At 38.1% G+C, this 26,250-nt stretch overlaps 1 protein-coding gene and 1 long non-coding RNA gene across 16 annotated transcripts in view; one reads left to right on the plus strand and one right to left on the minus strand.

Moving 5' to 3' along the window:
* TJP1 (tight junction protein 1) overlaps positions 1 to 26,250 on the plus strand; it is a 190,455-nt gene that overhangs the window by 5,680 nt on the left and 158,525 nt on the right. For 3 of the 11 annotated variants that reach the window (XM_032123470.1, XM_032123471.1, XM_032123473.1), the window contains exon 1: positions 25,764 to 25,945. The exons of the other annotated variants lie outside the window; for them this stretch is intronic. In XM_032123470.1, the coding sequence (XP_031979361.1) occupies positions 25,779 to 25,945 (167 nt within the window). In that variant the 5' untranslated portion in view covers positions 25,764 to 25,778. Of the gene's footprint in view, positions 1 to 25,763; positions 25,946 to 26,250 lie in introns of those variants that run through there. 11 annotated transcript variants of the gene reach the window in all.
* LOC116450733 lies at positions 1,281 to 25,924 on the minus strand. Of its 5 annotated transcripts, none has more exons than XR_004242936.1 (6): positions 22,502 to 24,804; positions 21,999 to 22,218; positions 20,474 to 20,574; positions 13,123 to 13,210; positions 7,699 to 7,889; positions 1,281 to 4,330 (listed from the first exon to the last, which is right to left on the minus strand). It is a non-coding gene; the product is annotated as an uncharacterized LOC116450733 (long non-coding RNA). The 5 variants fall into 5 exon arrangements; XR_004242935.1 differs by lacking the exon at positions 1,281 to 4,330 and adding an exon at positions 24,812 to 25,533 and having other exon boundaries at positions 5,643 to 7,889; positions 22,502 to 22,606; XR_004242937.1 differs by lacking the exons at positions 1,281 to 4,330; positions 22,502 to 24,804 and adding an exon at positions 24,812 to 25,533 and having other exon boundaries at positions 5,643 to 7,889.

Below are 26,250 nucleotides of genomic sequence, written 5' to 3' on the forward strand. Positions count from 1 at the left end.
TCATGGTGAGCTACAGTTCTTTGATAATACAGACAATAAGAGAGGTTCCACAATTACATAGCAACTGAAAAGCTATGTTTTTGTACCTATGTTTAGACAAGTATCAAGATCTTATCACTGCAGAATAGATGGTCTGGGAAGAGTAAAATCCTCTCAGTTCTAAACAATAGGATGACCTTGTTAGTTAAGAATCAACCAACTACAGCCATTATATTATCAGCCAGTAAAGCAAATTGGGCAAAAAGAAAATAAAACTAAAGATGCAAAACGTGTGCAAAATTTTTAATTTAAAGGTGAAATCCCTAATAAGGATACTCCACTCTAGATTCATAATTTCTCCTCTTGAGACAGCTCTATAATTTCTGATTAACACAATAAAAATGTGGTTTATAACACAAGTGAAACTGAGTAAGTTTGAGGTTGCCTATTGGGATTTGGTCTATGAATTCTTAGGGCAAGCAGGTTAACTACAAATACCCTCACAAAAATATCAGACAGAAGTACCATATTGCATGACTTCTGCAAGTCAGTGCTAAGGATATGGTCTTGGTCTGGTTTTGGGCCAGAAAATATTGTCCCGAGTTCTGTTCATTGTCCTCTCTGTACCTTCTTTCCCAGAATATCCTCTCCAAAACAGGACAATCTCTATTAGACCAATAGATGGAATTATAGGTAGGGTCAGTAATTGCCTGAATATGACCTCAAATTAGTACTGTTTTCAACACATTTTTGGTGTAGGTTGTTGTTGTCTTTTGGGTTTTTTGGTGGTCTGTTGTTTGGTTTTTTTCTATTTATATTTCTCTCAAGCATCACTGGACAGTTGGTGCTGGTCCTATAAAAATCATGCAGATAACATAAAGAAAATAGTTAATTATTTTCCTTGGACTTTCTGTTTTCTCCTCCAATAACGGTTTTTATTCTCCTATTGATTGAGAACTAATATGCTGAAGGAAGCAACTCTCAGTAGCATTAATAGTACATAGAGATGTTACTTTCCCATGTATTAAGAAAAGATTGTGCTACAGAGGCTGTCAAATAAATTATCAGAGTAAGTAATATCCAAACTGTGAAAATCAGATACTATTTTTTGTAGTTGTTACAAAACAAGCCATCTATTTTCACACTGTGAGCAACAAGAGATTTTTGCACGCAGCTTTTCCATTTTCATGTAAAAGGATTGTGATTGTGTGATACATGCTTTATAGTGCATGTAATTAATTCATGTTTGAAGTCTGATTTATGGATTTCCCACTTTCGTTATAATTTTAGAATGGCTCAGTTCCACAGTAGAATATACCTTTCTGAATCTATTGGAATTGTGTTTCACAGCTCTTAAATAAGTTGATTTTCAATGTTAGCTCAGTTGGTTAGAACATGGTGCTGATAACCCAGTCAAGGTCGTGGGTTCAGTCACCGGATGTGACTGCCTTAAGTCACTTAAGAGTTGGACTTGATGATCCTTGTGAGTCCCTTTCAACTCAGAAAATTCTGTGATCTGTGATTTGAAAATTATCATTTTGCACAGGGAAAAAATCTTATGTGTGGCAAAACTTCACTAATTATAAGTTCTATTGTAAATGCAACAGTCTCTGCTTTGCTTTAAATAACAAAAAATGTATACAAATCATGTAAACAGCATTTATTCAGAAAGAAGTGCAGAGTTAAGCCACAGCACCAGATTTCTAAAATTTATTTGGACATATATTGGCATCTGACACCTCTAAACATCATTACTAGTTTAGATAGTAGAGTGTTTATGCCATATTTTGCATGTGTTTTGTGTTCCTTCAGAAACTTGACACTAATAAAAAAGAGCATCAACAAATGCAGCATTCAGCAGTTAACACTGAACACTTGTCTCCCATAAAGCCCTGTTCAATGGGGCCACTAGATGGTACTGCACTACAGTACAATTCCTTGGCTGCCTATTTGAAATTATAACTGTGAATGACTATTTAGAATTGTAACAATAGCATAATGATTTGTTTTCCTAGACACAATACACACACACACGGAGACAGATAGAGAGGATACACACAGGACATTTAGAAGCATTTCTCAGTTTGATTTGCTAACATCGCTAATGAGTCTGTGCTCCTTACCAACCCATGCAAATGTAACTTTGATGTTTCAAAGGCATAGTGGCAAATACTTCCTTTCCTTCATTGAATGTGGCAAACTAAATTCATAGTCTGTGTTTCCCAGAGAAGAAAAAATGGCATCCAAACACAAACCAGTGAAGAGTATGAGCCTAAAATCAGAGATATGATAATTTTCACACTTCAGGAATTTGGAATTCCTTGCTGATTTGGAAACTTTCATACCCATGTTCCATATGAAGACAGCAAAATTAAGTGCACTGTAGTGGTAAATCAAGCCCATGAAGTGCAAACCAAATAATAAAATGCCATAGATATTCAAATGTTTAGGTTGTATTTGTTTGGCTGTACTCACTCAGTTCCAACAGATTAATATATGATTCCTTTTTTTGGATATGTTTAGGAAAACAAATTGTATTTCTACAGACTTCCTACTCATATTCTACAGTTTCCCTACTGAACTGCTGTATTGGGTCTTGGGTCACAAGGCTGTGTACTGTTAAACTTCCTTTGCTCTAAAACACTTTTTCTATGCCCCAAAGCATTCCTTTAGCAAAGGATATTAGTGTCCTACCTTCGGTTTGAAGTTAGATTTCTGAAGTCCATTCTTCTTCACCTGTGTCTGATCCCATGAAAGGGGGTATGTTACACGGGGGTCAAATCAGATGACAAAGACCATAGGTCTGGACTGCATATAGAAAAAATCCCTCTCAAGAAGAACTCAGTTAATGCAGAATCTTGACAGAAATTGCACAGTCCTCCACTGCTGGGAAATGCCAAATAATCCACTCACTTCCAGCCCAGTGTGTCAGGCACAGAGGAAGGCACAGACTGGGTTGATCAGCTCTCGCTGGTGTGCAGATCCCAGCACAAGGGACAGAGCATAGCACAGAAGTGCAGATGATTCTCATGCAGGAAGTCCAAGACAAGGGGCCACACAGCTCCCCAGCACCTTTACAGAGCCATGCTGAATACCACGTTCCCCTGCAACAAGCCTTCAACCATGTGAGCACAGGGACAACCCAGAGAGAAGTCACCAGTAAAATTCTGCAGGGGATTGATTTTCCCTAACAAACTCGAAAATTGATTGGAAGACCTTAGCAGTGAAGTGGAAAAATTTGCTGAGGATTTACTCAACATAGGATGTGTGAGAGCTGTGCACAGCACTGTAAATGGGCCTTAAGATTAAGTAACTGGTTAAAAAAATGGCAGAGGAAATTTAATGCAGATAAATGTGAAATTATATACGTGTTCTTGGCTTTATTCATAAATGGGTAAAGTCTGAGTTGCCTGTTGTCACTCAGAAGTGAAAGTTTTGGATTGTGACAGACATTTTCACAAAAACATCAACTCAGTGCATGGCAGCAATCCAAAAATACAAGTGTTTTTTAAGAAAGGGAAAAAGACCAAAACAGGAAATACAATAGTCTATAATGCCACAATTTGCTCACACCTGGAATACTGCATGCTGTTCTGGTGCTTGCATCTACCTCATATTTTCCTACTTCCAGGGATTACTTAGAGAAGTAGTTAGTCCTCAAAGGAGGTTTTTGGATGTGCTTGGAGTACAGAGCTCCTTAATGAATGGTCCTGTTTTCCTCTACATCTGAATGATTTGTAGTGGCAGTGGAAACAGAAAAAAAATCCTGCTCTCCTGATGAAATTTATGTGGGAAGAATCTGTAAGAGAAAATTCTCATGGATTATGCACCTCCTCATGGATGGTATTCTGCAAGAGAGGATGCATTGAGCCAATGCAATCAAGGATCGAGAAAAACAGCCACTTCTTGCCAGAAAATAGTGAGACGAAACCTTGACTGGCTTCCTCCAAACACCTGCTACTTGGCATGCCCAAGTCACTGCCACTATTCCTGCCTTGAGGGTGCCATCCCTAATTTTGCCTGTATTATCAGGGCAAATGTGTTTTGCAAACTAGAAGCTAATACTACAGGTAACATACATATGGAAAGGTTTTATTCAGGTTGTGCCTGATCACAAGTGTTTATTGAGGTTCAAGAGATTAGATTTTAATAAACCAAGGGACTGCACTCCTTTGTGTCTTTACTACCTGGTATTTTTACGACATGCATCAACAATACAAATTAGCCATGACATACGTAACAATTGTCACCCTTGGCTTGTGGCTTTTGGCATCACAGCAGTCATGTCAAGGTCAATTCATCCAGCAGCATTGGCTCATTTGACAGGAAGCTGCTTATCTCAGTTTGGAACCTGGAACAGATAAGCCGTGGCTATAGACAGCAGTAGAAAGAACTGTAAAAGAGAAGTGAAGGATGAGAAGAGCAAAGGAAATAAAGAGCTCAGAACAAGTGTCTTTCCCAAGTCTTTTGGGTATTTCGACTTTAGAAATACCATTTAAAGCTCTTTCCAGTCTCTTATTGTAATTTCTTGCAACTGTTGGCACATTAGCAGTTATCAGACCCTGTAAGTACAGTACATCATAATAAAGACCAGACTCTTTCTTTAGTAGCCTGCTCAGCTCAGGGTAATCTACATTTCCTCCATATAAATGGTCACTTCAGTAAACTGCTTCCCCTGCTACACAAAATGTAAAATATGAGAAGTTCTATGATAGTATAGATAACTAAACTGCTCTTGTGACTGAAGTAGCAGTTGCTTGTGTAAGTACACTTTTACAGAATTTTTTTTTTTCCCACGTAAGATACCAACTGTGGCAACCATTACCATAGCAATGCATTATGTATGCTTCCTCACACAATATCCCATGTCTCAAAATATCCAGACCCCTCTTATCTATTCTCCCTGAATTTTGCTTCCAACAAAACTTGATAGAAAGCTTTTGGCCTTGAAAACGTTTTTTTCTGATCATTGAATTTCCCTAATTTTTGGCTTTTACAGTTAATTACTGCAGCCTCTACCTTATTTTTGGCTATTCTTGGCAAGGAATGGCCAAAAGATTGTTCTTTGCATCAGAAAACGTCTCTGGGAGCTGTGATGGGGCTTCTATATACATCTTAAGCCATCTCTTCACTAATCAGAGGAGCCTTTTTCCATTTCCTGTGCTTCCCAGGTTGGCACTGTTATAAGCAGACCGGACACAGACAGGGCTCGGGTCTTACAGCTGCCTTTCCAGTCACCCAGCAGTCTTGTCTTAAGATGACTCCTGCCTGCTCTAGTGGTTTCCTAAGGGTTTTGATACAGGTTAATGAAACGGAAGTCTCAGGTCTGAGAAGGGCTATGTGAGAGATGAGCTGGAGCTGGCAGTGTGCATTCCCACTGTCACTGTGCTCATCTGTCACTTGGGGGATGTACATATTCTTGCTGTGATTTAATTTACATTTAAACCAGTCTTTTAGTAAGAGATCATAACACAATGACTGCATCTTAGTAAAACCTTCTCACAGAAGCCTTCTGTCTTAAGTCTTGGCTATACTTAGGAAGATTACCTCTGTAATGTTAATAACATATTCTTTGCTACTGCCCAGCCCCAACAGCACTGAATCATAAAATTGCCATAAAAATATTTCTTCTATGACTGCTGTTGGCATATGCTCTGCTTGCATACTGAGGAAAAAATGCATTGAACTATATGTAATAACATAATTTTGACCTTTTTGTCATCGCAATACTTCCATAAAGACATAGTTATATTGTAAACACTTCTAGGTCAGAATAAATCTCTATCAGTGTCACCTGGGAACTCCAGGCACTGAAGTCCTGAAGTAAAAATACCACCAAGAAACAGATACTCAGTTTATGAGGGGAAAAAAAAAAATCATTGTTGCTTTTGGTATCATTTACTATATATGTATTTAGTACAGTGTTTGGGGAAATTTGTGTTGTATGTAGCATGAATAGTCTTGCAAATGTCAGCACAAAGTTCTTGGAGTTCCTGCAGTGAGAGTAGATGTAGCTGTTTGCTGTGCAAGCTAATGATTTCTCAAGAGGCAGAGAGCTATATACACAATCACTTAAAGCAGCATTTCAATTAATCAAATTACTTTTCTTTTTCCATGTCATTTAAGACTGAGCTGGGAATAAAGCAAAGCATTAAACTGAGAACATTTTTATACAAGTATATTGACCCTGATGGTCATTCTTCACTATGTTTTTAAACCAAAGTGGAATGTTGAACAAACATCCACAAAATTGCAGTACAGGCACTGCAATCTTCAGTATGTTTTATAATGCCAGAGGAAAACTGATAAATACAGAAATAGAATTATTAATTGATTTTAGAAGGGATAATAATAATTTGTAACCAGTGTTCAATTTCAAGATGCATTTAATGATTTTTGAGACAGCTATACATTAGTCTATGTTGGCAATGCAATGCTTGTACAGAAATGGCCCGAATAAATTTTCATTAATGGATCAAAAAGATTATTATCTTCTACTTACACCTTTTTTTTACAGTGTATATGTCACAGCCCAGTAAATGATCTTGAATGCTTAGATTCAAGATGGTTTCTTTCCACAATAAAGTTTGCATCATAGCTTAGTGTACATTGAAGAAGACTTTCACCTCCTGTTTAACCTCATTTATTGACATAAGTAAGCACACGGGAAAAAAATACTAGGGTAATAACATTCAAGTTTTGGGTTTTTATTAAGGAGTTTAGCATCAAAAGTACTCCTTGTATTTTAAAAGCCTTACTTTACTGAAGTAATAACCATGATGGTTTTATTCATTGGTTTGCATGTTCATTTATGGACACAGTCATAAAGGAGATGAATGGAATTGCCTGCAAGTTAATTTGGCCTATTATCTTTACTTCTAAATTTATAGGTACCAGGGGAGGAAAAAAAAAGAAAAGTACTTGCCAGTAATACAGAAAGTTTAGTAAGAACTACTGGTTGGTTGTCTACAGCAGCCAAAGTATTATGATGCAGAAAGAATCTATTGGAAAACTCCTCTCTACTGTTCTCTGTTCTTTATCCCAAAAAAGAAGAAAAAAAATCAGTAAGAGCAAAATTAAAAATACAGGCAAAATATATTATTAGTTTAATAAGCAAAGATATCTTTCTACCTGAGTCTGAAAAAGGGACTGTTTGATTTAGACTAGAGATTAGGATAAGAAAAAAAGTAGGTAATAGAGGATATGAACCAAACAATTAGAAATCTTTTTTTTCTTTTTGTCCTGTGACAAGGCAAAATGAAGTCTGAAAAAACAGAGCAATTAAGTATTATCTTAGCAAAATCATAAGTAATCTGTAGAATTAATTGCCACCATATATGATCAAAAACATTAATTTAATGGGATTCAGAACTGGATTTTATTTTTGCACGAGTAACAGGAACTTCTATAATCTTGCTAACAGTAAATTTCATTTCCGTACCATATTATAAATGCACATCTATCAGAAGAGTGTTCAGAAGAAACATCTTCTAGAAAGAGTTTACTCTTACTAAAGTCCAAAGCTAAGGCAGCTGTGCTAAATCAGGTAGAACACCCCACCAATTCTATAGGGGTGATGCAGGAAAATAAAATCTGTGCTACTCTGCAACATCTGCACTGCTTTACAAGAAGAATAAAAACAACAATGCAGATTAAAATGACAGCATATGAACAATCATAGCCTACACCATATTCGCCGAAATAACCCTGCAGCATTACCTGAAGAATTTCGGAATTCAGTGAATCCTTGTCTACTGGTTCTGCGTTCTGTGGAGATTTGTGTTCCACTGTGCCAACTACTCCCATGGCTTTAGTAAGACACAATCAGTCAGCTGCTCCAGGAACCATTTGGTCCTTTATGTGCACTGGTTCTTATCTCTTCTTTTCTTCTAAAGGCTACTTTCTCAACACTAAATAAAAGGAGTAAAGTAAAAATACTGATTGGAAGTTTCTGTATATTTCTTAAATTTTATAATGTCCTTAGAAACCAATGATGTGATTTTGCATAGAAAATAAAAATACTTTGACTTTTCACCAGATTATATTTCAAAATAATATAGTAAGATTTAAATTAGTTATTTAATGTTAAAAATTAAACACTTTTTGTCCTAGCATTACTGAATAAGGGTTTTTTTTATGATTTAAATACCACAGAATATCTTAAATATGTTTTCTGATAGATCTGGGGCACCAAGGCCCTTCTGGACATTTATCTCTGAAATTACATTGAGAGGAATAAACAGCTGTCGGGAATATAAATGCTAACTCATCAGAATGCTGACTCAGTGCTGTAGAAATCAAAATATGTTCATCTACTGCAGAGGTAACATGTCATATACCAACTAGTCACATTTTGTCTTGGCCAACCTAAAACCAGTTGAACAAAAATGCTGGAGCAGGGGAGTGGAAATCAAATTATAAATGGGAAAAATTCTAAGGTCCTTGTAAATATCTGTGATATGACTGTAAAAATAGAATCATAGAATAGTTTGGGTTGGAAGGGACCTTTTAAAGGTCATCTAGTCCAAACCTCACTGCAGACCAGGTTGCTCAGAGCCCCATCCTGCTTGACCTTGACTTTTTCCAGGGACAGAATATCTACCACCTCACCTGTGCCAGTGTTTCACCACCCTCACTGTAAAAAATTTCTTTGTTCCATGTAATCTAAATTGACTCTCCTTCAGTTTAAAACCATTACCCCTTGTCCTATCACAACATGCCCTGCTAAAAAGTTTGTCCCCATCTAATAACCCCAAAAGTAACCATCACAGTTGGGATTTGTTAATTGGTCACCTTCACTGGCAAGACCCCCTATTCTTCTACAAGGATTGTCCCTTGAATTGTCATGTGATTTAAGGTCCACTTCTGATTTCTCTGCAAGTAATAGAATTTCTTTGTTTTGTTTAAGCCGGATTTAGCAATGAAGGACCTGAATCCTCTGCAATGCCATATTAACACTTAATGTCCCATTAAGGACATCGGTCCAGTTTTGGCACTAAGTATGAGCTGAATGCTAGTAACTTTTTGTACTAAGATTTATTAAGGGTGGAAATCTGTTACATGAGAAAATGATTGTATTTTACTAAATATACTGATGTTCTGCCAACAGATGTGAGAAGGTTGGAGATTTTTTTCAAGTTTTGTTCTGGTAATAAATTTTGTTAGGAAAATAACTGCTATCTAGGGATTATGTCAGGACTTTTTATCCAGATTAATTTTATCTTTGATACTTTGGGTCAACCCTCTTGACTTCAGTTGAAGCTCTCTGCACTCTGTGGTGAAGATTTTAGCTCAGTCTGGAGTTTTATCCAAGCAATTGATGACCTGGACTAGTAGCCTGCTGTATGCTTTCTGGTGGAACAAAATACCTTACATTTAATGCATTTCTTGCTTAATATTTCAAAATTGTATATACATGTGAATGTATGTCTATATATCCCTAAAACAATTTCTGTAGCTGCTGATATCCCCTTTTGTATTTCTTTAGCCATCTGCATCTGGCACTCTTCTGCCATATATCAAGGTTGATATCAGGCATCAACCTATACCTTAGAGAAGAATAAGCACCTAATTCTCTGGATATACACCCTGCCATAGGTCCTGCAGCAATGCTGCAAAGGAAGAATTTGCTTTTCAAAAGTATGACCCTGGGCATTACTCAGCAATGATGGCTGTCAAAGGGAAAGAACAAAATACAGCGAAAAAAAATTTCTTTTGAAATACGGCATTAAACCTGGAAAGTCTTTCCATGGAAAAAACCCACCCCCCTGCCAAAAGAGAATCTAAAAGCAGAAAATCTTAAGCACTTCATGAAATGAAATCTTTCTAAAGATAAAAGATGACAGAATACAGATCTATTTCTTAAAGAAATTGAAATATTCATAAAGACACACTACAGCACAAAAGCATAGGCTTCCATTTAAAATTTTGTAACCTCAAGCTTAATTCCTTTATTCATTTCAACTCTTCAAGCAATCAGAATTTCTCAAGTCAGAATCTTTCCAGGCAGCTGAATTTCTCTGCTGGGCTCCTTGATCCTGTGACATCTTTGTCATGCCTAAGTTATCGTGCAGTTTCACAAGGGAGCCCCTGGTTCTGCAAAATCCAATCTAGAGGCATTGTTTTATTGCCCTAGGTAAAGTAGTCTTGTTCTGTAAACTGAGTGAAATTTTCCCTGTACTGGCATGTTAGGCCTTCTGGTTCCAAATCATCCAGCTGTTACTAATCTGTTATGTAGCTAGTATCTCTTCATGCTGTATGATCTACGAGCAGCCAACATTTCTGCATATTTTTATACATCAACATGCTTAATAACTTGTAACATTATAAAATACACATGCAGATATTATAGAACAACACTGCAACTTGGACCTACTTAAGACCACAGCATATTTACTTTTGGTTTGAGGAATTACTTAGTCAAGCTGGTCCTTACCAGCTGGTCCATGGACATACCTTGTTAAAAATCTGTGAAGCAACTTTTAGTTATTATAAAATAATTACCATAACTTAAACTTTTCACTTGTTGTTAATATATTTAGTGTCCTCATTAAAAAAAAAATAAAAGATGAACCTCCCTTCATATAATTCTCTTTTCCATTTTTTTATTGCTACAATCTTACATGAGAAGGTTAAAAGGAACTTTTTCTTATTACACTCATAGATACAATATCTCTGTTCTTGACTCCTAAACTCCCTGACTTACAAAAGATTTGGTGGTTTCAAAGATGGTTATCTCACCCGACTTTCACATCTGGCACCAGTATCAGCACAGACAGAAATAATCTGAAGCAATTTAACTTCGCATTCTAATTCCAGCTTCTGTTAATAGCCTTTCTTCAGCTGTTCCACTTCCAAATTAACTTAGGATTTCTTATGTCATGGTAGTTCTAATCCTTCTAGTTAGGGGCATGTTATCCAGTGGCAGCCCCAGGACTAGATTTGCACCTTATCTGCATACGTTCTTTCTGCAGAATTAAGGAGAAATGATGGATTTCTGCTTATTTTGTATTAGCAACTTCATTTTCATTGCTGCTGTAAACATAGATGGGATAGTGGTTTATTTCTGAAATGGATTTTTATCTTGAGCAGTCCTGCAAAATATAACTTCATTTATGCAGAATTGGCCCACGGCTTCTGATTCTGTGGTTTAGCTTTCTCGTTTGTATTTGACAGTAAGATTTGGATTTGCTACCAATCCCAGTGAGACAAGGCTCCTCTTCTCACAGCACCGCCTGGATTATACAATTTTCTTCCATCTTTCCTCTTGACTTTCTATTGCTCTTTTAATTTACCTCTTGCAGTCATGAAACTATAGGAGTTTCATAAATTTCCCAGGTTCCCTAAACCTTCTGTTATGAACTTTCTGTTCTGAATTTCTCATTCTCTATATCAAGTTTATTCTCTATCCCTTTGGCAATCTGGTCTCTCCTGGGAACATACACCTTCACATTTTACCCTGCACAAGAACAGTTAATGACTGTCCAGTCTCAGCTCTGGCATTTCTATTTGGGACTCTGGAGTAATGAAGCCTGATTAAGTATGGTTGGAACTATATGATATTTCTGTACAATAAAAATAAAGATTGAACATATTTTTTTGGGATCAGCTCCTCAAATAAATCTGTTGCCTTAGATTTTTCCTTCTTTAAAAGTGACTTTTCTTTAAATCCAATGAGTCTTTCAGATAGGAAACAGGGTTGATACCCACTAAGGTCTGACTCTAATTTTTTTCTGATAGCTGTCTTTATATCAAGCAAACAGAACTCTGTTTTAAATCAGTGTTAACTCTGAGTAATAGGAGTGCCAGCGCCACAGGATAATAAAAACCTAGCGCAGAGACATTGCTGTCATGGAGAAATGTTTGGTTGTTGCATTAACTAATAACAGTAGGTGAATTAATCAGTTTCCTTTTCTTCATTGCCAACCTGGTAGACTGTGATTAAGTTCTCTGCCACTGGCCATGTTGTGGGGTTTATTTTTGTCTTACTTGCTTATGTGTCTATTTTTCTTTTGCCAATACAACCCCCACTCTATTCTTAGGTCTTCATAGACATCTCCCTATAAGTGTTACACTTGTTATAAAGCCACAGTCTCCTTTGGGAGGCATTTGATAATTCTTTTTATCTAGATCACTTAAAATCTTCAAAGACCAGCTGTACCTGGGTATTAATGCTCTTTCAGAACCATATGTTTCCCTTCCGCACAAAACCCATGTAAGGGGGACACTTACATAAAAATCTTGCTGCAAATTATCACTACTTGCTCCTTCTGTAGGGGATAAAGGATGAGGGACAAGCAGGAACACATGGTTTTAATCAAAGCATGGAGTACATAAGAAAGCCTATAGGACATTTAAACATAGCTAGAGTTTTTCTCTCCCTTCCTCAAGCCCTCCCCCAAAGTAATGGTAAACACTGCCTGTGAATAACCCCTGTCTATTCAGCTAAGTAGAAATACAAGCAGTACTTTTGGAACCAGGCACAGCTGGTTTTTGCTCAATGTGTTTCTCAGTTACAGAATTCAGAATGTTATATACTGTGCTATCTGTTGCTACAGGCAGCATACCGACATATGATGGCTGCCTGATAAAGAAACATTAGATTACCCATTTATCCCACTCTGCAGAATTTTGAAACATATTTTACATATGGCTTTGGCCCACTGGCTTCCTGTACTTTACACAAGAAAATATGCCATTGTTATTAGTACAGACACAGCAAAATAAAGGCAATATGCAGCAGGTAGGAACAAGAGGATCATTTAAGTTCATTTTCAAAGTTGTCTGATTTCCTGGGTTTGTTCATCCCTTTAGTATCATTCTCCTATTCTCCATGTGAATTTCCTTAGAACTTTACGAACTTATTTCTAAAATATAGGTGAGAGGATATGTATTCCTACTACAACAAATGCAAAAAAAGGAACAAGCTTTATAAACCACATGTAAACTTTGTTCATATAAACAGCTCAATTATATGTGTTCCATTAATTATTCAGAAGATTACAGAAAACTGGGATGTGCAAATCAAGTGATGGTGCTTCTCTTTTCTCTGGGTTGACAAGAGCAAGTAAAAATAAGTATATATACCACAGTAACTAACAGTGTCTGGTAAATACAGTGAAATTACAAAATGAAGAAAAATACCTGGGGAGGGGTGAGTTTGCTTCTTCCAGTTGTTGGCTGTATGTCAAACGCACAGGACAATTTATGAGTAACTTCAGCGCTGCTGCTGCTGCTGCAAAAAATGGGAGACAGCATTCTCATTTTGTGTAGGTGATACAAGATGAATTTGTTCTTTGTAAAACACTTGCAACAGACTGCAAAGAAAAAATTAGCTTACGATATTGGAGAGGGAAGCATCAAAAAAAGAAAGCACATCAAGGCTAGCAAGAAACTCCATGAAAATGTCTCAAGATGTTTCAATACTGGGTCTGCAGAAGAAGTCAAGATGAAATCTGTAGTGCTTTTATATGGGTTGCTTCCTTACTAGTCTCTTTCTATTCAATGCTAGCCAGAAAACATGTGAAGAACAAGAATGTCTCTTCAAGGTTTCTTGATTGAAAATAGCAGAAAATATTCTTCTCTTGTACCACCTAGTGAAGACAATTGAATTCAAAGGACAAGTAGCTGGTTGCTAGACTAAAGCATGCTAATGACATTTGGAGAAACAAACTGAGACAAGAGGTGATAAGATTATGTACAGTAGGTTAGAAGAGGACATAGAGTAATCTTAAAATAATGCTATATAGTGGAGCAGGAATGTTTGTCACTGGTGCTTGTTAGGTGTGTGAGCAGATAAACATTATTTGTACAGTAGTATGACAATGCCTTTGTAAGGGAAAAGCAGTGTCTCTTATTTTGATGTTCTTTGTAAAAGACCTATGGCAAAGAAAATGGAAAATGCAATTTCAGTCTGAAGATTATATGAATCTGCAGATAACATTTGTAGCCAACTCCCCCAGAAATTCATCAATCTTGAGGTTGTATTTATTCACAATTATAACTCCTTCAGAGACGCTCATACAAGAGATGACAGAAATGCAGATGAGATTCTATGCATTATATTTAATTCTATCTTATCATATTCACTTAGAATCTTAGCTATGACCTTGAATTTGGTTGTATTTGTAATACAGTTCACCAGAGAGAAGCTGAGCTTCTACAGCATCAGATTTGTCATGAGATGTCAGATGTCTGCATCAAGTAGGACGGCAAGTAACTGAGAAATGACATTGGTGCTACTCTAATCTTAAATCCATCAAGAGAATAAAATTCCTTGCAACCAGAGCAGCATCAGAATACTTATGTAGAACTTCTTTTCTTTGCTACTGGACAACTATTCTGCTGCTATGCTGAATGATTTTTCTTAGTGTGTTTTCCATCCATTAGAAATTTTTGAGATTCAAGTTGTGTAAGAGAGTTTAATGCTTTATTTTGGTGGAATAGCACTATTTTGTCAAAATTTACAGAAGTCAGTAGGAATTACAAAGATAAATACCTTTGATTGGATGACCAGGTAAAAGATGCAATACAATGCTAAGACACCTATGCTTTCAGAAGTTGCAGTAGAAAAGATCATTTGAAAATAATGCAGCTTACTTAGAGATGTGATCATATGAAAATACAGGAAGGCAAGAGCAGAGTCTATTTCTGTTTTGTTCACGGTACAGATACCACAGTAATAATATTTCATAAATGCCTAAGACAGATGGTATGTATGTTTTTTGCATAATAAGATAACCAGAAACTTATCTATTGAATGGAGTAAATCCAATACCACGTGATCCACCTTAATTTTGGCTTCAGGTTCACAGGAAACCTTTCCTCTGAACAGTTGCAGAGCTTGTGATTTATTGCTGCTGTCACAGTGATGTGCACAGATCACCAGACTGAATGTGTGTTGCAGTGACTACTTGCAAGTGTTGGTATTTTTGCTTTGTTCCTACAAACACTATGTCTTCTGTCTTCTAGATCTATGCTTTCTTTTAGTGACAGTGTACTCTCGTACACATTCGAACTGTCAGCACTGCAAAACGCTATCTCCAGCCACTGCGAGGTCACTCACAATGAGTGGAACATCATCACTTTTGGCTACATGAGCAGATAAGAAGCTTGATGTTGTTAATTCCATTTGAAGAGTCACTGCTATTTATTTGTTCCATTGTGTGGTCACTGCTTTATTCATTCTATTTGCTTGTCACTAAGGTCCAGCAAAGATTTGGAGGAGGAACATCACACTAGATTTGTGTGAGAAATCAGCTGGTTTTCTTTAGAGAAGTTCTCTGGCTTCTGTAGTGTTTATATCTTTCATTTGGGAGTGAGACCAATGAAGAGGTGCTTTAGCTGCTTGGGCAGTTGTCTGGAAGATAAGTGCAGGGAGTTTGAGAATGTCCTTGATCATTATCCATTAAGCTATGGTCTTTTTACTATGTTCTGGTTTTCAAATCTCAGTAGTGTTGCAGATGGTTCTGAGGAAGGGTTTGCACTACGGCAATAAAAGGAATAGATTTGCAGAGATGTTCAGGGTGCCAGGAGAGATGTCTATTTATGGCTCTAATAGTTAATCTTCAAAATTTATCTTTTGTACATTATTAAAAAAAAATTCACAGAAAAAAAGTAGGATTCTTTACCTAAACAATAAGCACCATTTCCATTTTTGTTGTATACTCTCTTGGGGCTCCAAAGTCTGGAGAGCCAAAGAATAGCTCTCAAGAAACCACAGTACTGAGTAAGAACCAGTCAGTTTCCTAGCTGCTTGGGTGCTCTTTACATGCAGATGGTGGGCAAATTGATTACTTGGCAAGAGAGCAAGTGAGATCTCAAACCTGGTAGTGTGTAATGAGAAAAAGAAAAAAAGTAGTAGGTTCTAGTGAGAAGAGTCATTATCCCATAACTCTTAACATGGTGCATGCTGCCATTGCAGTAATGTAGATCACAGCATGACAGATCTCAGGACAGACACCATCTAGGTCACCTTCAGGAAATCACTCATGAGAAATACTGTTCCCAACACTCAGCAAAATGCATGGATTAGACCATGCTATCAGACCTTCACATGGTATAAAATGATCACTTCCATGTGGCCTTATTCATTTATGCCAACTGAGTACACCTGACCCTAACATGGTCTTGCTTTTTCTTTCAAATCTCCAAGCAAACACGTTAAATAATTAGAGGCAAACAAAAGGAAAGAACAGAGAGTATATTAAAATATAACTTTGCTTCATAGCTTTTGTCAATTTGTTTTTGAAACATGTTAGGAAGTAGAAATATTACAGTATCAGAAAATACTGATGTGATGACCAATTTTAAATTGGACAAATAAAATCTTATACAACAGTCTTGTGCAGGCTTCTGGTTTTTTAATGTCTAAAAACAAGCAAGAGAAATATTATAAAAACCAGGAAAATGTTATATAAACTGCCATAATGGCAAAAGCTGATTTAAGTCTATTTACTTTACCAGACAAAACCTTACTAGTGCATTATTTGTGTTATTCTTTTGCTTAAAACCAAGGGACTGACTCACACCACACCACACCCCACCCCACAACTCAAACCCAAAATTTTGTACTCTCTGCTAAGGGACGAATGGCAAATTGCTTAATTACCTCCATTTTCTCTTTTGTTATTCATGCTTTGCCCAGGAAGGAAGGCCTTATGCAATTTGATAGCATAACATCAGGAATGCCATAAAGGCAGTTTTATTTTTATACTGGGGCAATTAAAAAAAAAATTGGTCTACTCACAGCAAATTTGGAGCCAGATCATCTATGCCAAAAGTATCAATAACTGCAGTGTATAAAAGAAGCTAGAATTGATTGTTTCTTCTCTGAAGCAGAGGACAGAAAATTGCTTATTTGATATAAAAATTTGGTTTGTAGCAAGATTGTTGATCTGCACATGAATTTTTATTGTTATAAATGACTAGAATCTAGAAAAGTCTTGACACGGGTTAGTAAAAGATAGATGAATGTACATCCCTTATGTATTCGATGCAGTAAGAAAAATACTTGCTTGATATTCAAAACTACATGTAGCTAGAATTAACAGATCTGTTCTTTCTTTTGTATTTGATATTCTTGAAAGAAACTAAAAAGTGTTTTCTATTCTTCATTTCCATACACCTGAAAAAATGACATATATTAAATTTTTTTCACATTGAAAATATTGGTCCAATTTAATATAAATTTTTTTTAATAAAAGAAAGTTGAATTGGGATACAGAGACATATATTGTCTGAAGTTAGGCTTTCATAAATTGAAACATTTTCAAAACTTGGCTCAAGAGTTCCTTTCAGCTGATTTTTATCTCTCTCATGAATTTCTTTTTTTAATATATAACCCTTCTTCACACACACATCCTTAACGGGAGAGCTCTATCTCACTAGGATGTTACAAGTGCTACCTCTGCTGTTTCCTCAAAATTAAACACTCAGTGACTAAAAGACCAGATCTTGCAGATTCTTAGCAGCATGAATAGTTTTGTTTTTTCTTGAAAATATTCATGTTGGACTCTTGAAAGCTTTGTAGATGCACACTGTAACCCAGTACTGTATTTTGAATTTCCAGTGGGACAGGGTACCATGGCACTAGGGATGGCATCACCTAATTACTAATGACAGCAAAAGTGACATCATAGGAACCAGTCCTTCACCCTGCTGTGTTCAAGCTGATTCTTTCACCAGGTGGAGTCCCACATACCAAAAAAAATTCCCTGCAGCATCAAAGTTTTTGCTATTACATTTAACTATACTTTTAAGTTAGCTTTTCATTTCTTAATGTCCATCTTTTAGGCTTCATTTGTGTATCTTAAGTTTTATGATCTATGAGAACGTTACAAGAGACAGGTATACAATAACAGTATAATCATTTGGGAAGCAGATCTGAAATCTGAACCAAATTTTCATGTATGTTTCCCTGGAATTACAGGAACATTTGAGGCGTATTAATACTGATAAATATTGAGCACTTAGATCCTTCATCTATGTTGTAAAAATCTTGTTTAGCACTATTTTATCATTTTTACTCCTTGTTTTCATTGTATCTTTTATTTGGACAGGACAATGAAAAGAGCAGCTTGTAGTCCTTCAGTTGTTAAAATTGTTTGTAGTTAGTTCCACTTCTTTCTGGCCCAGAAAAGAGTAATACTTGAACAGTAATAACATTTCTGGGTTGAATTGTTTTATTAAAGTCGTGTCAAGAAAAAAAAATTATTAAAATCAGACTTAGCATGTTTTTTAAAAAATTTGAATAATTACCATAAACAATATCCCTGTAATGAGCTCCACTGACATTTTTTGTGTTCTTTTCATAGTAGATTACTGTATACTTGCCTCTAATTATAGCAAATCCTATTACATTAATTTTCATTGTACTGCTAATCTGATTAAAATAGCATAATATTAACAGTCATACACATGATAATGAGAACAGCTTTATACACTCTAAGCTTTATACACTCTAATAAGAGCAACTTTCTTCTTGAAAGTGAAAAATGATTTTCATATTTGTAGTAAGTGCAAATATACAGCTAGAGATATAAAACGGTCTTCAACTCACATTATAAACAATTTCAATACATTCAGGAAACATCCAGCTAACCTTCAGACTTGTATCTTATGAATGTGGAAACTTTCTTATCAGCATTTAATTAAAGATATTAAAGATGCTAAATAAGGCTCTGAATTTATAAATTTCATATTTATAATATTGTAAATAAATGATAATTAGATATTTTTATTTATAACATAAAAATAATTTATAAAATTAGGCATGTTTATAAATTTTGGCAAGAGAAACTCCTTAAATTTTAGTAATACTCTCTGTCATTTTGATCTACTTATCCTGATGTGTACAGGTACCGTGCACAAAACTCACCACTGAACTGAAAACAAAAGGGGCAAAGTAAGCAAGTAGTCTTTCCAGACAACTGAGTGCAGCCATATGAATTGGTCCTCGTTCCAGATTTTTCACAGTGGTTCTATAACACATCTACCACAGCAGTTCAGATAGCCATATTTTTTTCCCAGCCTGCAATATTCTGAATTTTTGTTTTTCAGAATTTTACACCCTTCCTCCAGGGAAGAGTAATTATCCCCTGCTTTTCACAATCTTCCATTTTTTTTTAACTGTTGTGTGCTTGGAGGGTTCCCCTTCGGGCATAGCATCTAAAAATGAAAGCTATTAACAACTCTACATCCCAAAATCATAGCAAGGCCTGATCACACCTCACCTCAGAGTTACAGAGGCTCACAGCTCTACCAATACGCAGTTAGCAAGATTAATTAATTAGATCTTTGTGTACTTAGACTGTGATGTGTTGCAGATGGCACTCTATTCCTTAGAATCTTTTCTGGGAAGCGATGTTACTTACGCTTCTCTTTCTTTTGCATCTCACATTGAAATTGTACGCTTGGTGATTTCTTCCCTCCAGTAGTTTTCTACATGAATAAGCTGTATCAGAGAGCACTAATGGAATTCATGCATATGCTTATTTTTTTCTACATTAAGCTTATTTTATCCTGTGAGAGGGTCATGCTTGTCAGGCATAATGTGATATTTGGATAATTTTGACTTAGGGTAGTTTTCTTTTTTTTTTTTTCTTTTCAGAGTAAAATCTTAGCATTACAAGCTTGCAAGGAATGGGTATATCTAAAATCACTGGACAGCAGCTGTACAAGTCCACTTTAGTCTAGCCTGAATTCCTCACTTTAATAGTATTCTTATTTTTGCAGTAATTTAAAATTTGGTTTTAATAGTATAAAGCAATTCCACATCAGACTTGGTAGAGCAGCACTAACACTATGTGTATAGAAAACCACTTCTAAATGCCCTGTAATTATATAGTATAACAGGGATACTTGCTCACAAGTTTCTTGTAAATATTTCAATTGCTTAATTTAGAAAACCCTTTCTTCTTGCTAATCCACAGTAATTTTTTATTCTGTGAATAAATTCTCTTAAGATATTTTCTTCTTCTGAGAAAACAAGGTGAACATTCTTTCCTTCCAAAGCAAAATTATTTACTTCTTTTTATTTTGGCAGCTCAAATAAATGATCAGGATGAACAGTTTCAGAAAATGCAAACTAGTTTTAAATGACTGTGTCAGTTCATTACTGTACCCACTTAGACCCACAGTTCTCTGCCACCAGCCAAGCCAGTCTCTCATGAGGACACTTCAAAGAAATGTGAAAACTTCCCTTTGTGTACACTGTCAATTCCACAGTAAAGTGTGATAGGAAAATTCCTTCAGGTGTTTTTGTTTATTTTTTATGATGATACTGTATTTATCTCTCATATATATTTACATAATCTTCACTTAATATGTATTTTATGAAAAAAAGCTGTAATAGGCCAGGTAAAACCCTTTGCATTATTTTCAATAAATACATTAATGTGAGTACAAAGAAACCGTAGTAGATCAGAAAAAGTCACATAATTATGTATTTTAAATGAAGTTAGGAAACACACAAACACACACACTTCTTGCTTACTTCTGAGGAGGGAGAAAATAACCCCCAGAGTCATTGCATCCGACAAACTTGTAGATTTTGAATTGCTTTGCCTTTCATAGATGTGATTCGTCTCTTTTTTTCTGGAAAGGAAATGGAAGATATAAAAAGTTTACACATGACAGATTGAAACAGCAAGGAAGTCGGTTACAATAGCTTTAATGGAAATCTTTATTAATATTATTACTATAACTGACTAACTATACAAGTTCACATTACTAACAACTCCTGCAGAAAAAAACCTTCCTTAGTAAGTAGGCACATTTTGATTAAATTACAGATGGAGATCAGTCAACTAATGTTGTGTTTTAATGTCACTACTGTATTCTATCAGTCTGGAACTCTGCCACTTTACCAACTGAACTGTGTAATAAAAAGTTCCCAAATCATATTAAATACCACAGAAGCATAGAACATGACATTTATCAAGATTTTTTTATCAATCATTGGAGTAAAAGTCAGCAAGGGGAACAGATTCATCCTAGAAGTAAACAAAATGTTAATTCTTCAGCATACACAGTAGCACAGTATTGAGAACTATATGGAACAGATGATGTAATGAAAAGTGTCTGTTTTATGCACAGTACAGATAAAATTAAGACTATCCTAAGATGCAAATAAAAGACATTATTTAATATTCCATAAAACCAGCAGCAAGTTTATTTAATGTTAGATTTAGTTCTAATAAATTTTGCAAGCCTAAAAATCAATGCAATTGAATGCTAGAAATGTGCCATTAAGGTCTAATCTGCCCTCAAAAGTTGCCAATGCAACCATTACATTACTAATAAAGATGCCAGTTATTCTGGTAGGATTTTTTTTTTTTTTTTTGCCAAACAGTAGCTTATACCGGTTTGTTGAACAAAGTAAGCCACATCAGCAAATAAAAAGTATTTTTGCTTGTTCACTAGCACAGCAACGCCAGTTAGAAGCGTCGTTTCTTTTTCCTTACATTATTCCAGAAAAACTGCATTATCTGAAGTAATTTAAGCATACCTAAGACTTAAAAAGTGCATTTCTATAGTGTCTCCAAAGTCTTTTGAGTCAGACCTAAATTTCCGCTCATCCTATGAGCACAGTCAAAACTGACACAAGTGAAAGTTTGAAAAGGATGGCACCTAGTGACAACTGGCACTACAGGCTTGTGTGATAAGGCTGATGATAACGGAAAGCAAGATAAGGTTCCGCAATCCCAGTGACAGGCTTACTGAAATCAAATCTAGAAGAGGTAGATCATGCTGCCAAATCTTGCTTTGCACTCCCTGTAATTTCATATATATACTATCAACATTAAGATGGAAAAAACAAGAGGCACAACTTAGGATGAAAATAGCTTTACACCACAATTGCGCTTCCTCAGTCTTAGCAGCTGATGGGAGCTCCCAATGTACAACTGCCTCAGTGGCACCCTCTAAGTTGCAGTGAGTCAGTCTCCTGCTGCTGACAACAGCCTAAAATCACCATGGTGTGGGCCGAGATGATCACACACACCGGCATTAAACTCTACCTTCTCGGGCTCCTTCCATGGATATTCTGCATACACCACTGTCCCGGTGTAAACATACGATCATGGGTGGAGCTGTGCCAAGAGCACATCCACTCAGTGTAGCAGGCATACACAACATTGCAACTTGTAACTGTGAAAGAGCAGTCTGTTCTCTGAGCCAAGAAGTGCATTAGAAGGTCATTCTGGAGACAGGTTTCAGAAGAGGCCAGGGCATCACAGACTGTAAGAAATAGATTATAGCTTGTTCTGAGGTAAAGCCTGCAGCTGAGTTACCTGAGCAAATAAAATTAAGAAATTAGTATGGTTCTGCTTGGTTTTGTACTGAAAAAAGCCCTATGAAACAGCTATATTAACTTAACAGGAATTAAATTGCTTTTAAAACACACACTAGGTTCAAAAAACGTTCCAGCTTTCTGCAGTGAAGGACAGTGTATTTAGACAGAACTGGTTTGCATGGAGAACAGCAAATAGCATCAGAGAGCCTCTCTTGCAGGGATATCTACCTTAGAAATTTTGGTCTTAGCTCAGCAAACAGGTCCATGCAGGGCTTGGAGCTAACAGTGGGATGTCCGAACGCTTCCCCTAATCTGGAAGTTGCTGATTGACTCCTGTTAAAAATAGGCTGGTTGTCTGAAAGGCAAGAAAGACAGGATCTTTTTACTCTTTCATCATATATGTAAAACATTGGTGCTTAAAGTAAGATGTTCTGAAAGGCAATATATAATGGAGCCACACTAAGAAGGAACAGGTACAAGAGAAACAGAAATAATGCCAATTAAAATTAGAGGATGAAGTGTCTTCATTAATAACTGTTTTTTATACCTGTAATGCACATCAAGAAGTACAGAAGATGGTGCATAAAATGGGCATAAGTTAATTTGTTAATACGAGATGCATGTAATTTAATAGTTGAAAACTATAGAGCTAAATTTGGAGTTACTGTCATTATTTAGCAAATTTAAATAGATTTAGGAATCCCTATTGAATTAGGAACAGGAATCACGTTACAGACTTTTAAAGAAGTTTTGAATATACACCCACGCTCCATTGTAAGTCTTTATGCAAGGTACTGTTACCACATTTCTTAACTCTTTTGTATATCAATACTAAAAATAAACTTATGTCCCAAACTTGCAATGTAAAAGTGAAAAACAGTGTTTTGGGATTCTGTGATACACAGTCCTTTTACAAAGTAAAAACCTCCGACAGCTTACCTGCTTCTTCCAGGTTTGTCATCTTTCAAATAAACTTTGCTTCCTCATATCCGTAGATTGTCTGATCGACAAAATTTCTACCACTACAACCAGCTTAGGACTAGATTTTTTTTTCAAGAATTTCTACATGAGGTATGTTTTTCTAGCTGACAGGTGTAACATTCATATACTTAATAATAACAAATAACATTCAATATTTATACTAATACAGTCTCATCATTATTTTAGTCAGTACCTCCTACCATTTTAAGGTGCATACTATTTTCTTAATAGTATTGCACAAATGTAAATGAGTCTTTCAATTACAATGTCTCTAGAATTCTGTTAATGTTGTAGAGATCAAAATCCAGCCCACACTTACTCTCTTATAACATGTGTGGGCAACAAGAGTTTTTTCAGCCAGCTAATGATGACTAGATACACAGGAGAAAGCAATGTGTTCGTTTTACAGTTCTTGGTTTTAAGGCAAAGTAAGAACTCTACAGGTTTTCAAACTAATTTGATATACTGTGTATATAAGATATATACTTACCAGTTAGCATGCTAAGAGCATTGTTTAAGTACAACAATTAATGCCACCTCCTTAATCTTCCTAATCATTTCAAGTTAGCCATCCCTCATTGCTTGTAATGCCTGAGCTCTTCAAGTCAAAGAGCCCATTAACAGTATCTTCAGAGCTGGAGATGTACATGCTTATACTGGACATCAAGCTGCCATTTGAATTTTTTTAAGCATTTGTGACACAGAATTTCAGGACATTTGTGAACATCAGATTTCTTGGCTGAAAATGCAAAGCCATTTAACTCATTGACTACAGTAATGCAACTATTGTGTTTCTAATTAAAATCTGTTGTGCTTGTTAAGTATTGCATTTATCTTCTCTGCTTCCTGTGTAGTGAACAGGCCTAGGCAGAATGCAGCTCACTGCAGCCTTGAGGTATATATTACACATTCACACACACACAAAAAATCACTGAAACGCTCATCTCTGAGCCAAAAAGTGACAATACTATTCACATTATTTCTTCCTAGCTGAAAGTGCAACCTTAGGCTCTCAACTCAGGGTAAGGATTACAACTCATACTCTTCACATTATAGCAGCTTAATGAAAAGTTGTCCCTTCAGCATGGATTTGTTCTTATCTGCACTCCGCAAAATATCTATCTACGTGCTTAAACAGGGTATCCCAGGCCACAGTATTTCCCACCACCATTGATCAACGTGTCCAGCTAAGTGCTACCCCTCATTTCAAGGATGTTTGCACTGAGGGTCTCCAATCATACTGTACGAGATGATAGAACTTACTCCAAATGCACTTCTCAGACACCACAGTCTTCTGTTGCTGTTAGTGCTGAGCTTGAGGAGGAAGGCAGAGAACAGATTAAAGCCATAATAACTGTGTCACACCTCAGGCCATGACACAGTTACACGTTCAGCTATTTGTGCTTAAGCACCCAGAAGGTGGGCACCCCTCTAAAACAAATTTAATACTTCGGCTTTATCATCATATGAGTCTCAAACATGTTCCAGTTGCTTTCCTCACATGGGAATAAAAAAAACATAAAAAAGGGGTTGCCTTCCGGTTCCCTGTGGCCTCACCAGGGTTTTTAAGTGCGGTTCCCCGTGTAGGTGCTGGGGGTGCCTCCTATGGTCCCGCGGCGGGAGCTGCCTTCCAGCCGCCCTTCCTGAGGGAGACTTGGCGGGATGCGCTGTCCAAATCTTCGCCTGAGCACTGCTGTCGCCCTCATCCTTAACTCACCCGTACCTATCCTCGCCTCGCTTCACCCCACCCTCCTGCTGACCTTCCCCCTCACGGGGCCGCCCCGGCAGGCGGTGAGGCGTTTGCCCCGGAGCTCGGTTATTGCTACCTTACAACCGACACCGTTAGCCGGGGAGGCGATTAAAATAACATGGGGCTTCTCTAGGCGCTAATGGGATTAGAGGCGAGGCCGGCGAGGCGCGGGCAGCGCTGCGGCCATGGCGCGCCCCTGATGGCGGGAGGGCAGCGCGGCGGCTGCGCCTCATGGGTGGGGGCGGGATACCCCAGGTAATCGGGGAGGGCTGCGGGGCGGGAGCGCCCCGGCGGCGGCAGGGATGGTGGGGAAGGCCTGCTCGCCCCGGGGGCGAGGGGGTGCGGCGGTCGCCGCCCAGAGATAGCCCAGGTGAGGAGAAGGCGAGGCGGGGGGCCTAGTCGGGGGCGGGCAGCGTGGGGTGGTGGGAGCGCGGTGGGGGAGAGGGAGGCGCGGCAGTGGGTCGGGGGAAAAAGCGCGAGGGGCTGCGAGGAAGGGAGTGCGACAGCGGGAGGAGGAGAGGAGCGCGGGCCCGGGGGAGGGCAGAGCGCGGCGGGAGGCGGAGGAGAGCGTCAGCTGGAGCGGGGATAGCGGGAGCGCGGCGGGAGGCGGAGGAGGAGAGCGTCAGCTGGGGGCAGAGATAGAGGGAGTGCGGCAGGAGGAGGAGAGCGTGAGCCGGGGGGGCAGAGAGAGAGGGAGCGCGGCAGGAGGAGGAGGAGGGGAAGAAGCGCGACGCAGGGACGGCAGATGCCTGGAAATAAAAATTTGATGATTGCATGCAGCGGCTGGAGAGACTCTGTCGGTGGCGGCGGCGGGGACGAGGCAGGGACAGGGGGGGCGACGGCAAAATGAAGTATCAGAAATACCTGACTGTCTTGCAGATGGCCATAGGGGTGACCGCCTCCAACAGGGGCAGTCTGATGCCCCTAAAGAGGAAGCTGTGGTGAGTAGGCACAAACGGGGCCGCGAGCACTGCGGGCCGGGCCGAGCGCGGGCCGCGGCGGGACGGGCGGGCGCGGCGGCGGGGGGTCCCCGCGGACATGAGGGGCGCCGTGCCCAGACCCGGCCTCCGGCTCCCGGCGGGCATCGCCGGGGCACAAAGTTCCCGGCGGATTCGCCGCCAGCCGTGTGGAAACGCCGGGAGGCGTTGTTGGTGCCGGCGGAGCTGTCCGCGCCCGGCCCGGCGGAGGACGCGGCTGGAGCAGGCTCCGCTCCCGCGGGGACGGCGCTGCCGGACCCGGCACAGCG

This window comes from Corvus moneduloides, chromosome 13 (assembly GCF_009650955.1).
Source record: "Corvus moneduloides isolate bCorMon1 chromosome 13, bCorMon1.pri, whole genome shotgun sequence".
NCBI lineage: Eukaryota > Metazoa > Chordata > Aves > Passeriformes > Corvidae > Corvus > Corvus moneduloides.